At 38.2% G+C, this 15,729-nt stretch overlaps 1 protein-coding gene across 7 annotated transcripts in view; it reads left to right on the top strand.

The window, feature by feature from the left end:
• The window catches only part of LOC106091799 (keratin, type I cytoskeletal 9), a 558,122-nt gene that overhangs the window by 519,898 nt on the left and 22,495 nt on the right, over positions 1–15,729 (top strand). For 4 of the 7 annotated variants that reach the window (XM_059368057.1, XM_059368054.1, XM_059368055.1 and 1 more), the window contains exons 4-5: positions 5,250–5,481; positions 6,328–6,510. In XM_059368057.1, the coding sequence (XP_059224040.1) occupies positions 5,397–5,481; positions 6,328–6,510 (268 nt within the window). In that variant the 5' untranslated portion in view covers positions 5,250–5,396. The other 3 variants (XM_013258461.2, XM_059368058.1, XM_059368059.1) reach the window with 3 other exon arrangements.

The following is a 15,729-nucleotide window of genomic DNA, read 5'->3' as shown; positions in this document are numbered from 1 at the left end:
CCATGGTATATAAATCAATGGTATAAGTTAATGTTACAAATGGTAAAAATATCAAAGGTATAAATCAAAACTCAAAAGAGTGTTTTAATATTTAACGTTAAAGAGAAATTGGTTACACTCAAGCAAAAATCTAAGTTCAAATAAAATTAAAGTGCATTACGTATAATATCAAAAATATAATTATCTTCAATGTGATTTATATAAAAGCTGCTTCTACAGGTTAGGATTTTCATGCATTAGTATTTGACAAATCACGTGGGATTTCAGACATGGTGTCAAAGAGAAAGATGCTCAGTATGCTTTGACATTTCATCATGAATAGACTTACTAACGAGTAACGCTTGCAAATCATTGAATTTTATTACCAAAATCAGTGTTCGGTTCGAAATGTGTTCAAATTTTGACAAATTTTGTTCAGCGATGAGGCTCATTTCTGGTTGAATGGCTACGTAAATAAGCAAAATTGCCGCATTTGGAGTGAAGAGCAACCAGAAGCCGTTCAAGAACTGCCCATGCATCCCGAAAAATGCACTGTTTGGTGTGGTTTGTACGCTGGTGGAATCATTGGACCGTATTTTTTCAAAGATGCTGTTGGACGCAACGTTACGGTGAATGAACACATTTCGAACCGAACACTGATTTTGGTAATAAAATTCAATGATTTGCAAGCGTTGCTCGTTAGTAAGTCTATTCATGATGAAATGTCAAAGCATACTGAGCATCTTTCTCTTTGACACCATGTCAGAAATCCCACGTGATCTGTCAAATACTAATGCATGAAAATCCTAACCTCAAAAAAATCACCCTTTATATGTGAGCTATATCTAAATCTGATCTGATTTCTATGAAATTCACCAATAATGTCGAGACTTACAAGAGAATCACTAGTGCAAAGTTTCAGTTTACAAATGACGATACAAATGCAATTTCAGTCCAAATCGGACGAACATATATATGGGAGCTGTATCTAAATCTGAGCCGATTTCTATGAAATTCACTAATAATGTTGAGACTTATAAGGGAATCCGGACGGAATCGGACGAGCTTTATTCACATATGAACCGATTTTTTTCCACTTTCTAAAGGCTTCGTCTCTAGGCCCAAGAAAAAGCTTGTGCCAAATTTGTAGATGATTGGATGAAAATTGCGACCTGTACTTGGTACACAAATTATCATGAACAGACGAACAGAGGGCATAGCTAAATCGAATCAGGAAGTGATTCTAAGTCGATCGGTATACTTATCAATGGGTCTATCTGTCTTCCTTCTGGGTGTTACAAACAAATGGACTAAGCTATAATACCCTGTACCACAGTAGTAGTGTGGGGTATAATCAGATTGTGTTGCTTTAATCATCTTTTACGTTGTTACCACAGAATGAATCAAAAAAGATTTCGTAGTATTGTAATGATTATCGGTTATTTCGAGACTGTTTGTATTCATTAATGCTGTTCTGAATATGTACTTTTGGGTTTTTCTCATAGTAAACATTCTTTAAACTTGAACAAATATAGAGCGAAGAAATTCCCAGGCCTTAAACGTGATTTTAGACTGGTCCTCAGAATGATAAAACCGCAGATACTTCTAAAAATGACCCAATACTTTTTATTTAAAAATACTTTCATAGAAAGAGAGCGCTATGGGGAAAAAACGTGCAAACCAATCGATGCGCTCCACGCAAGTATTTATAATGCTGAGGCTTGCAATGCTTAGAATGATTCAAATTATTACTTGTCACGAATGGATCGCAGATAAGATCGACATTATAAAACGCAGAACCTAAGTGACATTAGAGCCATTATCAGTGTGGTCGTTCTAAGCAGAGAAGCATTAAGCGGTAATTTTTCTTTTTTTAATATAAAAGTTCAATACGGGAAAAGACAATAAAAAATAATTTCTAATACATATGACAAAAACTATCAATTCCAGGCTATAGTGTCAACCACATATAAAAATAAAAATTTTAAATTAAAGTGGTGTAAATGAAAAACAAGTAAAAACGTGCTAAGTTCGGCCGGGCCGAATCTTATCTACCCTCCACCATGGGTCCCATTTGTTGAGTTCTTTCCCGGTATCTCTTTTAGACAAACAAAAGATAAAAGAAAAGAATTGTGCTAATTGAATTGAGTGTTAGAGACCACAGTAGAAGTCTATGTGTAAAATTTCATCTAAATCGAATAAGAATTTTGCCTTTTAGAGGCTCAAGAAGTAAAATAGGGAGATCGGTTTATATGGGAGCTGTATCTGGCTAAAGACCGATTGAGACTGTATTTGAAATATATGTTGGAGGTCATGGAGTAAGCCGTTGTACAAAATTTCAGCCAAATCGGATAAGAATTATGCCCTCTAGTGGCTCAAGAATTCTAGATCCCAGATCGGTTTATATGCCAGCTATATCAGGTTATGGACCGATTTCAAGCATATTTGGCACAGTTATTGGAAGTCGTAATAAACCGTCTCATGCTAAATTTCAGCCAAATCGGATAAGAATTGCGCCCTCTAGAGGCTCAAGAAGTCAAGACCCGAGATCGGTTTATATGGCAACTATATCAGGTTATGGACTAATTTCAACCATACTCAGAACAGTTGTTGGAAGTCGTAATAAAACAACTCGTGCAAAATTTCAGCCAAATCGGATAAGAATTGCGCCCTCTAAAGGCTCAAAAAGTCAAGACCCGAGATCGGTTTATATGGCAGCTATATCAGGTTATGGACCGATTTCAAGCATAATCAGCACAGTTGTTGAAGGTCATAATAAAACGCCTCGTGCAAAATTTCAGTCAAATCGGATATGAATTATGCCCTCTAGTGGCTCAAGAAGTCAAGACCCTAGATCATTTTATATGGCAGCTATATCAGGTTATAGACCGATTTTAAGCATAGTCAGCAAAGTTGTTGGAAGTCATAATAAAACGCCTCATGCATAATTTCAGCCAAATCGGATAAGAATTATGCCCTCTAGTGGCTCAAGAAGTCAAAACCCGAGATCGGTTTATATGGCAGCAATATCAGGTTATGGACCGATTTTAAGCATAGTCAGCAAAGTTGTCGGAAGTCATAATAAAACGCCTCAAGCTGAATTTCAGCCAAATCGGATAAGAATTGCGCCCTCTAGAGGCTCAAGAAGTCAAGACCCCAGATCGGTTTATATGGCAGCTATATCAGGTTATGGACCGATTTCAAGAATAGTTAGCACAGTTGCTGGAAGACATAGCAAAACACGTCGTGTAAAATTTCATTTCAATCGGATAAGAATTGCGCCCTCTAGAGGCTAAAGAAGTCTAGACCCTAGATCAGTTTATATGGCAGCTATATCAGTTTATGGACCGATTTCAACTATACTCAGAACAGTTATTCGTAATAAAACAACTCGCGCAAAACTTCAGCCAAATAGGATAAGAATTGTGCCCTCTAGTGGCTCAAGAAGTCAAGACCCGAGATCGGTTTATATGGCTGCTATATCAGGTTATGGACTAATTTCAACCATACTCAGAACAGTTATTGGAAGTCGTAATAAAACAACTCGTGTAAAATTTCAGCCAAATCGGATAAGAATTATGCCCTCTAGTGGCTCAAAAAGTCAAGACCCGAGATCGGTTTATATGGCAACTATATCAGGTTATAGACCGATTTGAATCATTCTCGACATAGTTGTTGGAAGCCATAGCAAAACACGTCGTGCAAAATTTCATTCCAATCGGATAGAAATGCGCCCTCTAGAGGCTCAAGAAGTTAAGACCCAAGATCGGTTTATATGGCAGCTATATCAAAACATGGACCGAAATGGCCCATTTACAATCCCAACCGACCTACACTAATAAGAAGTGTTTGTGCAAAATTTCAAGCGGCTAGCTTTACTCCTTCGAAAGTTAGCGTGCTTTCGACAGACAGCCGGACGGACAAACGGACAAATATATACACTTTATGGGGTCTTAGACGAATATTTCGAGTAGTTACAAACAGAATGACGAAATTAGTATACCCCATCCTATGGTGGAAGGTATAAAAAATACTGTAGCTACTCAAACTGTTCTTCTTTTTTTAGACTGTGAAATATTTGTGTTAAAATGGTTCTCAAAAAAAAAAGTTTAATTAAAAACGCGCTAAGGTCGTTGGTGCTTAATTTTGGGAGCCCGCCACAATGAATTCTGCTACTAATTTCGACCAGTGAAATTTGTAAAAAAGCATAGGGCATTACCTTGCACTTTCCCAATTAGCACTTATATAATGCATTCTATAATACCTTCGAAAACAGGCATGTTTCAAAGCATTATTAGAAGGTCTTAAGGGAAAAAAAAAATAAGCAAGTTAGGCCGGGCCGAACTTTGGATACCGACTACCTTGGGTATATATGTAAACCACTTTTCGTCATAATCCGGTGAAAGTGCATTATTTATGCACCTATAGCAGCTAGATCCAAATAGGGTCCGATTTATACCAAATTCGACACGGACACTGAGTGGTCTACAAGTCACTGTTCAATTTTGGTTCAATATTTTTCTTTTTGGCAGCTATATCCAAATAGGGTCTGATCTGAAGCATAAAGCATACAGATGTGAAAAAGCCTTACCTAAGACACTGTCCTAACTTTCAGCGAAATCGAACAATAAATGCGTCTTTTATGGACCCACAACAGCTCATGATCCGGATCACTCCATAGGCGAAAATCCTATGGGGTGATCCGAATCGTGAGAAGACGAGGCTATTACTGAAAAGAAGTATGCATGAGGTCAGTATAGCTTTCGGTGTCATAACGGGACACATAGAACTAGGAGCTCGCGTAGGGCATGTGGGGAAAATGATGAGGCGTTGAAGCATTTCCTATACCATTGCCCGGCATTCGCGGGCAGTAAGTGATTAAACTTTCCTTTGAGAAATCCTAATTCCACTTATTCTACATTTATGTATTGTCTGTGATATATGGTCTTAACTAATTATACCGCAACTGGGGTTTGACATATAAACTATAATACTCTAATTTATTAAAATGCCGCAACTTGAGTCAAACCCTAATGATGGCAACAACATTTGTGTTCACTCATTCAATGAATGGCGAATTCATCCCATACTATTTTCTGGCAAACCCTCAAATCCAATTTGGTGTTTCTGCGGCTTCGTTATCATATCTTAAGTAACCAACAGTGTTATGCGGCACAATCACACTATTTCCTGGGCTATTTCTTACGGCATGTTGTTTTTTCTTGCTCCTTACTAATAATTTTTTTTTTATATTTTTGCTTATTTTTCAGAAAATAGCACTCCTTGAGCGAGGCTAACCGCAGTAATAACTCAAAACAGCAGCCGTTACCAGAAGGATAAAAACAGGAGAACTTCAAAAAGGGCCAGGCCAGACCAGACCAACCAACAAACGCTGTTTTCCTGGCAACTTGAGTAACATGTTGAAGAAAATGGGCGGTTTAGGACTATTTGCCTGCGGCATCTTGTTATTGTGCGCTGTCAGCAGCGTCGAATCCTATTCAAGTATGTATTACAACACTAAAAGGGAGGGGGGGCAAAACAACATCTTGCTAGTCAAAGCATAAAAACTCCTTTTCATTGTTAAAATCTTCAAGAAAAGAAAACAGAGTTCAACATTTTTCATATTAATTTGTTATTGTTAAATCTATTCTCCTTTTCCTGCAAAAAAAATGTAACTCCTGAAACTATTTTAATGTTCTCTACCCTCAATTTCCCAAGTTTCAAATTCTCTATTAGCATTTAAAATTCCTTTAATGTAGATGGAGATGTTAACAAAATATTTGAAGAAAAATGTTTTGTTTCTATTTCGCATTTATTGGCATGTAAAGCTTTTAAGTGCCTGGCAAAACACATTTCCGCAGTCAGGCATTTAACTCCTGTTCAACTCCTCATAAAAAAGTTTTCATTATTTCCAAAAATTCGAGCACATCCCTGTCGAAAAAGAAGTTTTTTTTCTTAAATCTCCTCCTAAATGTTGTTTGTTATATCAAATCATCATCAACTATTTGATCATTATTCTTTATTCAAATTATTCCTCATTTTAATTTTCTTTTGTTACTTTATCTTCTTCCATGAAATCCCTGCGTTTTGTTTATAATTTTTATTGCTACAACTCTTCTCCACCCAACTCCAATATACTGAATATTTATTGTGTTGCCACTAAATCCAACATTAAAAAAAAAAAACAAAAACAATTACCAACAACTATACATCCTTCAAAACGTCCTCGTTGTTAATCTACCAACAATCAAACTACACCTCATCACTAACCAATCAACTTCAAACTCGAAATCAATTCATCATCTCTATTACAATACACCTTAAATATCTCGAAATAAATGTATGAAGAATACGGACGTGGCTGTGCCGACATTGGATGCTTGCCCAACGAGGAGTGTGTCATCACATCGGACTCTTGCAGCTACAATCAACGTGATGGCAAGGATTGTGGTAGTTATCCTACCTGCAAAAGGAAGGCTGGCGGCGGAAGTGTCAGCACCTCATCTTCGTCATCGTCTGTATATCCCTCAGGTGATTATTTTCAGCCTTTATTTTTTTATGTATTTTCTTTATTTAAGTTGAAATATTTTTAAGTTAAAAATATTATTTTATTATTTAATTAGGTTCGTTGGTAAGATATGATTTACTAATACCTTACGGACGAAGAATAAAGGGAAAAGTCAAATATTTTAAACCACATTAGATAGAAAATATGACGATTATGATCAACTGTAGTAAATCACCTTTAGGCTATAGATAGACTCGAATTGTCGTCTTTATACTTAAGACATCATTGAAGGATACTTAAAGGTTGTAAAAGACTATAAAAATTCGCCTATAGACTACAACAAAAGGTCGCCCATAGGCTACAGATGACCGAAAAAGGTAAACCGCCACAGCAACAGGAACTTAAGAGACCGTTAAAGGTTTACAGGGTATCGCCCAAAAAGCATTGTCAAATATATATATATATATATATATAGAATATCCTTATGCCGTAAAAAGTTATCGATATGCATTGCTATGGGATGGTATCCAAAAAAACTAGTAACAACTAAAAAGGCGTTAAGTTCGGACAGGCCGAACCACCACCTCGGGTATATGTGAACCACCTTTCATCGAAATCCGGATCATCCTTTAGGATTTTCGCCTTCCTACCGAAAGTTTCGCAGTTCTACAGTATCACATGCGCGTTCGGCGCCCACGCCCTTATTCGTACTGCGTCGACCAGAAGGCTTCCGGTTAAACAGGTTTATTGACAGGAACTCTCCGGCCTTCACTGCCAAATCGTCTGCCCTTTGATTCCCCCTTACTCCGTTATGGCCCGGCACCCAAACGATACGGATTGTGCCATCCTCAGAGAAGGCGTTAGTCTCCTTCTTAAACAGCAAGACTGTTCGTGACATTAACGCCCTGGTTGTTGTTGCCCATATGGACATTTTACTGTGTGTACAGTAACGTCCTCGCGTTAGCACCACGCCCCCTCACGCATTCCATAATCGCCTGGTGTAATGGAGGATATATATGGGTTAAACAATGCCGGAGATATCACCCGCCTTGGTGTAGACTTCTTGAGCCTCTAGAGGGCGCAATTCTCAACCGATTTGACAGAAATTTTGCACGTGGTGTTTTGGCATCACTTCCAACCACTGTGTTTAGTATGGTTTAAATCGGTCCATGTTTTGATAAAGCTGCCATATAAACCGATCTTGGGTCTTGATTTCTCGAGCCTCTAGAGGGCGCAATTCTCATCCGATTTGGCTAAAATTTTGCATGAGGTGTTCTGTTATGACTTCCAATAACTGTGCTGAATATGGCGCAAATCGATACATAAACTGATATAGCTGCCATATAAACCGATTTGGGATCTTGACTTCTTGAGTCTCTAGAGGGCGCAATTCTGGTCCGATTTGACTGAAATGTTGCACGTGGTGTTTTGGTATGACTTTCAACTACTTCGCTAAGTATGGTTTAAATCGGTCCATGTTTTGATATAGCTGCCATATAAACCGATCTTGGATCTTGACTTTTTGAGCCTTTAGAGTGCGCAATTCTTATCCGATTGGATTGCAATTTTGCACAACGTGTTTTGTTATGATGTCCAACAACTGTGCCAAGAATGGTTCAAATCGGTTCATAACCTGATGTAGCTGCCATATAAACAGATCTGGGGACTTGACTTCTTGAGCTTCTAGAGGACGGAATTCTCATCGGATTTGGCATGTCGTATTTTTTTATGACTTTCAACAACTGTGCCAAATATGGTTCAATTCGGATCATTACCTGATATAGCTGCCATATAAACCGATCTGGTATCTTTTTGAGCCTCTAAAGGTCGCAATTATTATCCGATTTGCCTGAAATTTTGTACGACGGATCCTCTCATGACCATCAACATACGTGATTATTATGGTCTGAATCGAATTGGCTAACATTTTACACAGGTCTCCAACATATAATTTAATTGTGGTCCGAACCGGACCATATCTAGATATCGCTCTAATAGCAGAGCAAATCTTTTCTTTTATCTTGTTTTTGCCTAAGAAAAGATGCCGGAAAAAGAACTCGACAAATGTGATCCATGGTGGAGAGTATATAAGATTCGGCCCGGCCGAACTTAGCACGCTTTTACTTGTTTTGTTTGTTGTCATTTTGCTATCTTCCACCGTGCTACGGTGCATCTGTCTCTGTGTTTCTCTGTCTTCTAGTACTAATCTAATCTAGTATTAATCTAGTCATCCGTTTGTAACACCTCAAAAAATTGATTCGCGATTCCATGAAGTATATATATTCCGGATCGTCTCGACATTCTGGCACGATGTCGACTGACGGACGATCAGTCCGTCCGTCTGTCGAAATCACTATAGCGGTCGAACGCTTAAAGCTAGCCGCCTGAAATTTTGCACATATACTTCTTATTGATAAAGGTCGTTGGGGATAACAAATGGTCTGTATCGGACTACTTTTAGATATAGCTCCCATATATACCGATTCCCCGATTTGACTTCTTGAGTCCCTAGAAGCCTCAATTTTCATTTGATTTGGCTGAAATCTGGAACAAAAACTTGAGTTATGACTTTAAACATCCATGCCAAGTAATATCCGAATAGGTATATAAACAGATATAGCCCCCATATAAACCGATCGCCGGATTTGACTTCTTGAGCCCTAAGAAGCCGAAATTTTCATCCGGTTTGGCTGAAATTTGGAACAAAAGAGTTGAGTTATGACTTCCAACACCCATGCCAAATATGATCGAATCGGTTTATAAACAGATATAGCCCCCATATAATCCAATTCCCGGATTTGACTTCTTGAGCCCTTAGAAGCCGAAATTTTAACCTGATTTGGCTGGCCCAAACCCCTTTCTTATGGCTTACAACAACAGTCGCAAGTTTTATCCGAATCGGTCAATATGGTGATCTAGTCACAACTAAGTACCGATATCCCGATATGACTTCTTGAGACCAAAACAAGTAAAAAGGCGTTAAGTTCGGCCGGACCGAACTTTGGATACCCACCACCTCGGTTATATATGTAAAAAACCTTTTGTCATAATTCGGTGAAAAATGCAAAATTTATGCCCCATAGCAGCTTTATCGAAATATGGTCCGATTTGGACCAAATTCGACACGGATATTGAGAGGTCTAATAAGTATAAGTCACTGTTCAATTTTGTAGAACAAAATATTGGTCTTTTTGGCAGCCATATCCAAATATAGACCGATCTGAACCACATACGACACGGATGTCGAAAAGCCTAACATAAATCACTGTGTCCAATTTGAGCGAAATCGGATGATAAATGTGTTTTTTATGGGGCCAAAACTTTAAATCTAGAGATCGGTTTATATGGCAGCTATATCCAGATCTGAACCGATCTGGGCCGAATTGAAGAGGGATGTGGAAGGACCTTACACTACTCAATGTTCCAAATTTCGGCGAAATCGGACAATAAATGCGCCCTTATGGGCCCAGGGCCATAAATCGAGAGATCCGTCTATATGGCAGCTATGTCCAAATTTGGACCGATCTGTGACATATTCCAGCAAGATGTCGAGGGGCCTAACACAACTCAATATTCCAAATTTCGGCGAAATCGGACATTAAATGCGCCTATACGGGCCTAAGACCAAAAATCGAGAGACCGGTCTGTATGGAAGCTATATCCAAATTTGGACCGTAACGACCAGTCCCAAATTTCGGCGACATCGAACAATAAACGGTCTATATTGCAGCTGTATCCAAATCTGGACCAAATCGGCGAAATCGGACATTAAATGCGCCTATACGGGCCTAAGACCAAAAATCGAGAGATCGGTCTGTATGGAAGCTATATCCAAATTTGGACCGTAACGACCAGTCCCAAATTTCGGCGACATCGAACAATAAACGGTCTATATTGCAGCTGTATCCAAATCTGGACCTATCTGGGCCAATTTGAAGAAGGATGTCGAAGGGCCTAGCACAGCCCACTGTCCCAAATTTTGGCAAAATCGAACAATAATTACGCCTTTTATGGGCCCAAGACCTTAAATCGAAAGATCGGTCTATATTACAGCTATATCCAAATCTGGACCGATCTGGGCCAAATTGAAAAAAGATGTCGAAGGGCCTAACATAACTGACGGTCTCAAATTTTGGCAAACTCGAACAATAATTGCGCCCTTTATGGGCCCAAGACCTTAAATCGAAAGATCGGTCTATATGGCAGCTATATCCAAATCTGGACCGATCGGTGCCAAATTTAAGAAGGATGTCGAAGGGTCTAATTGAGCTTTTAAAGGCCCCAAGACCTTTAATCGAGAGATCGGTCTATATGACAGCTACATCCAAATCTGGACCGAACTGGGCCAATTTGTAGAAGGATGGCCTATATGGGGGCTATATAAAGATATAGTCCGGTATAGCCCATCTTCGAACTTAACCTGCTTATGGACAAAAAAAAAAAGAATCTGCAATGTTTCAGCTCAATATCCCTATTTTAAATGACGGTAGCATGATTTCAACAGACAGACGGACGGACATGGCTAGATCGTCTTAGATTTTTACGCTGATCAAGAATATATATTCTTTATAGGGTCGGAGGCCACCGTAGCGCAGAGGTTAGCATGTCCACCTATGACGCTGAAAGCCTGGGTTCGAATCCATGCGAGACCTTCAGAAAAAATTTTCAGCGGTGGTTTTCCCCTCCTAATGCTGGAAACATTTGTGAGGTACTATGCCATGTAAAACATCTCTCCAAAGAGGTGTCACACTGCGGCACGCCGTTCGAACTCGGCTACAAAAAGGAGGCCACTTATCTTTGAGCTTAAACTTGAATCAGACTACACTCATTGATATGTGAGAGGTTTGCCCCTGTTCATGGGCAAAATTTGCATTTGCATAGGGTCGGAAATGGATATTTCGATGTTTTGCAAGCACAATGACAAAATGAATATACACTTATCCTTCGGTGGTGGGTATAGCAAATCAAATACAATCTTAGTTAATAAGGGTAAATTTTTAGTGGAATCCATGGTGGTGGGTTCCCAAGATTCGGTTTGACCGAACGTTCTTTTGTTTTCCTTTTTCTATGGCGAATACATTGTACGTAAGGTCTTCGAGTGAAGCGTGTAGTAGCCGTGGTTGCTATTCGCTTGCCCTCCAACCTAGCCTAATCTGTGGTCGTCTTTTGCATTCATTTCTAGGCCATCGCGATTCTTTCTAGACTATAGGTCATCTCTATCTACCTGTTTCGTCTGTTTATAGCCTATAGTCGACCTTTTAGTTACGTTTTAAGACTGTATTTAGCCCTTTCGCGGTCCATTCTAGACAATATTTTGTACTTAGCCCTTATGTGATGTTTTAGGGTCTTTTCTAACCTATAGGCGATATTTTTTCAAATTAAGCATAAAGTGCCTAACCGCACATAGTGTACCTCCTCAATCTTAGGATTTTTTGAATTCCGGCAATATTTTACAACTGTACTCTTCAATTATAGTTTTGTGAGATTAGTTTAAACTGAAGAGTACAGTTGTAAAATATTGCCTGAATTAAAAAAAATCCTTAGATTGAGGAGGTACACTATGTGCGGTTAGGCACTTTGTGTTTAATTTGAAATTAATATCGCCTATAGGTAAGAAAAGACTCCAAAAGATCACATAGATTGAATTTAGAGTTTGGCGAATGAACATTCCAGGGTAAAAGATAAAACAGAAAAGGTAAAAAATCCTATGGAGTACCTATAAACATAAGTTTCATAATTTTTTGAAGGACTTCTTCCAACATTATTTTATTATTTATAGTTATATATTATTATCCGACAATTTTAAGTTCGTTTATTTAAACTAAGGGATCTCTGTGTGGCTGTCTATTATTATTTTGTTTACTTCAAACTATAACTTAAATATATAAAATATAACCTACGCTTATATATTTTATTTAAGTTGTTCCTTTATATACATTTTTTAATTTAGTACTTAAAGTTATAACATTTAATTTGAAATTTTTCGATTTCTCATTCCAAAACAAAGGGAAAGGAAAACGAAAGAATAAGTACAGTTTAAAAATTTATGATTTGGGTCCACGCAAAGCGGGAGGAGCTTGGACTCTACATTCTCGGCCTAACAAATCTAACAAAAGATACATCTGAAACATCAACATTGACATCGACATGAACGCTTATCACAACACTCATCATTGGCATACGCTGTCTTTCAATAACTTTCTATTCTGCTCACACTCTTGCATAAAATACTGCAACTTTTTCCAGGCTATTATTACACATATACAACCCAAAAACAAAAAACGTCAAAATTGCTGTAATAATAATTTGATCATTAACACACCACCATCACTAGCAGCAAAATGGCTTACAAACATAAACAAGAATATTAATGTAATTTAATTAGCGCAAAGAACAAAAAGGACTTTAATAAAAACGACGATCTCAAAAGGCAACACATTTTCCTAATTTCTTCTATTTGGTTTGTTTTTTTTTTTATCGTCTTTGGTTTTCTTGGTAACTTCTCTCTATATTAAACAAATGTTACACTCTATACCATTTGTTTGTCTTGTAATTAATAAAATACTTTTTTCGTTTTGTGATTATTTGGTTGCTGAACTCATTAGGAATCATCGTAATCATCTGTAGTTTGTAGCTTTTTATTGTATACAAGCGCTATTTAATCCATAATTTCAAGTGGTTCTTATTGTCTAGTGGTATGGTATTTATGAGGGTTGACTATAAAGAAACTTGTTCAAATGGAGATCGCATCAAACATAAACAAGTAAAAAGGCGTTAAGTTCGGCCGGCCGAACTTTGGATACCCACCACCTTGGGTATATATGTAAACCACCTTTCATTAAAATCCTTAAATCGAGGGATCGGTCTATATGGCAACTATATCCAAATCTGATCCAAATTGAAGAAGGATGTCGAAGGATCTAAGATAACTCATTGTCCCAAATTTCAGCAAAATCGGATAATAAATGTGGCTTTTATGGGCCTAAGACCCTAAATAGGAGGATCGGTCTACATGGCAGCTATATCCAAATCTGGACCGATTTGAGCCAAATTGACGAAGGATGTCGAAGGACATAACACAACTCACTGTCCCAAATTTCAGCAAAATCGGATAATAAATGTGGCTTTTATGTGCCTAAGACCCTAAATCGGAGGATCGGTCTATATGGCAGCTATAACCAAATCTGTACCAATTCGGGCAAAATTAACGAAGGATGTCGAAGGGCCTAACACAACTTACTGTCCCAAATTTCAGTAAAATCGGATAATAAATGTGGCTTTTATGGGCCTAAGACCTTAAATCGGAGGATCGGTCTATATGGCAGCCATATCCAAATCGGATCCGATCAGGATCCGAAGGTCGAAGGGCCTAAGACAACTCACTGTTCTAAATTTCAGCAAAATCGGACAATAAATGCGACTTTTATGGGCCCAAAACCTTAAATCGGAGGATCAGTCTATATGACAACTATATCCAAATGTTGTCCGATCTGGGTCAAATTGACGAAAGACATCGGAGGGCCTAACGCAACTCACTGTCTCAAATTTCAGCAAAATCGGATAATAAATGTGGCTTTTATTGGCCTAAGACCCTTAATCGGAGGATCGGTCTATATGGCAGCTATATCCAAATATCGACCGATTTGGGCCAAATTGACGAAGGATGTCGAAGGGCCTAACACAACTCACTGTCCCAAATTTCAGCAAAATCGGGTAATAAATGTGGCTCTTAAGGGCCTAAGACCCTAAATCGGCCGATCGGTCTATATGGGGGCTACATCAAGATATAGTCCGACAAAAAAGAATCTCTGCAAAGTTTCAGCTCAATATCTCTATTTTTGAAGACTTTAGAGTGATTTCAACAGACAGACGGACGGACAAGGCTAGATCATCTTAGATTTGTAGGCTGATCAAGAATATATATACTTTATAGGGTCGGAAATTGATATTTCGATGTGTTGCAAACGGAATGACAAAATTAATATACCCCCATCCTTCGGTAGTGGGTATAAAAAGGAAAAAGAAATCCATTATGAATCCAGAAAAACTCACAGTTTGGTGCGGTTTATGGGGTGGTGTGATTATTGGACCGTACTTCTTCAAAGATGATGTGAATCGTAACGTAACTGTGAATGATGAGCGCTATCATGAGATGATATCCAACTTTTTTTTGCCCAAAATGCAAGAGCTTGACATGCATGATTAGTTGTTTCAACAAGACGTTGCCGCATATCACACAGCACGCGTAACAATGGATTTATTGAGAGGCGAGTTCGCTGAACATTATATTTTACATTCGGGACCGGTCAACTTGCCGCCTACATCGTGCGATTTATCGCCTTTAGACTATTTTTTGTGGGGCTATGTTGAAGCCATTTGGGTAAATACCCAAATGTCATGTCCTTCTTCAATTTGGCTCAGATCGGTCCAGATTTGGATATAGCTGCCATATTGACCGATCTCTCGATTTAAGGTTTTGGGCCCATAAAAGTGGCATTTATTGCCCAATTACGCCGAAATTTAGGAAAGTGAGTTGTGTTAGGCTCTTCGACATCCTTCTTCAATTTGGTTCAGATCGGTCCAGATTTGGATATAGCTGCCACATAAAAGGCGCATTTATTGTCCGATGTCGCCGAAATTTGGGACAGTGAGTTGTGTTGGGCCTTTCAACATTCTTCTTATATTTGGCTCAGATCGGTCCAGATTTAGATTTATAATCCGATTTCACTGAAATTTGACGAATTGACTTATGTTAGGCTTTTCGTTTATGGTTCAGATCGGTTTATTTTTAGATAAAGCTACTAAAAAAATCAATATTTTGTTATACACAATTGAACAATGACTTGTACTTAGTAGTATTTGGTCCAAATCCGAACATATTTCGATATAGCTGCTATGGGGCATAAGGAATGCATTTTTCACCGGATTTTGACGAAAGGTGGTCTACGTATATACCCGAAGTGGTGGGTATCCAAAGTTCGGACTGGCCAAACTTAACGCCTTTTTACTTGTTTTTACTTATTTGTTATAATTTGTTGAAAATACAACTTTTATTACTTAACCACTAGACATTTAATGAAACGCTTGCTTAGAGTTTCCTGCCTCTTTTGATTTTTCGCAAATGCTTTTAAATCTTTGCATGTGTCTTAATGCCATTGGTGTGTTATGAAACAACTGTAATGTAAGACAGTAGTGTAATAGGTAACTTATTGATCAACCTGGTTGGCTAAAATCTGTCTGTA

This window comes from Stomoxys calcitrans, chromosome 4 (assembly GCF_963082655.1).
Source record: "Stomoxys calcitrans chromosome 4, idStoCalc2.1, whole genome shotgun sequence".
Taxonomy (NCBI): domain Eukaryota; kingdom Metazoa; phylum Arthropoda; class Insecta; order Diptera; family Muscidae; genus Stomoxys; species Stomoxys calcitrans.
The sequence above is the reverse complement of the archived record's forward strand: the minus strand, read 5'-3'. Positions and strand labels throughout refer to the sequence as shown.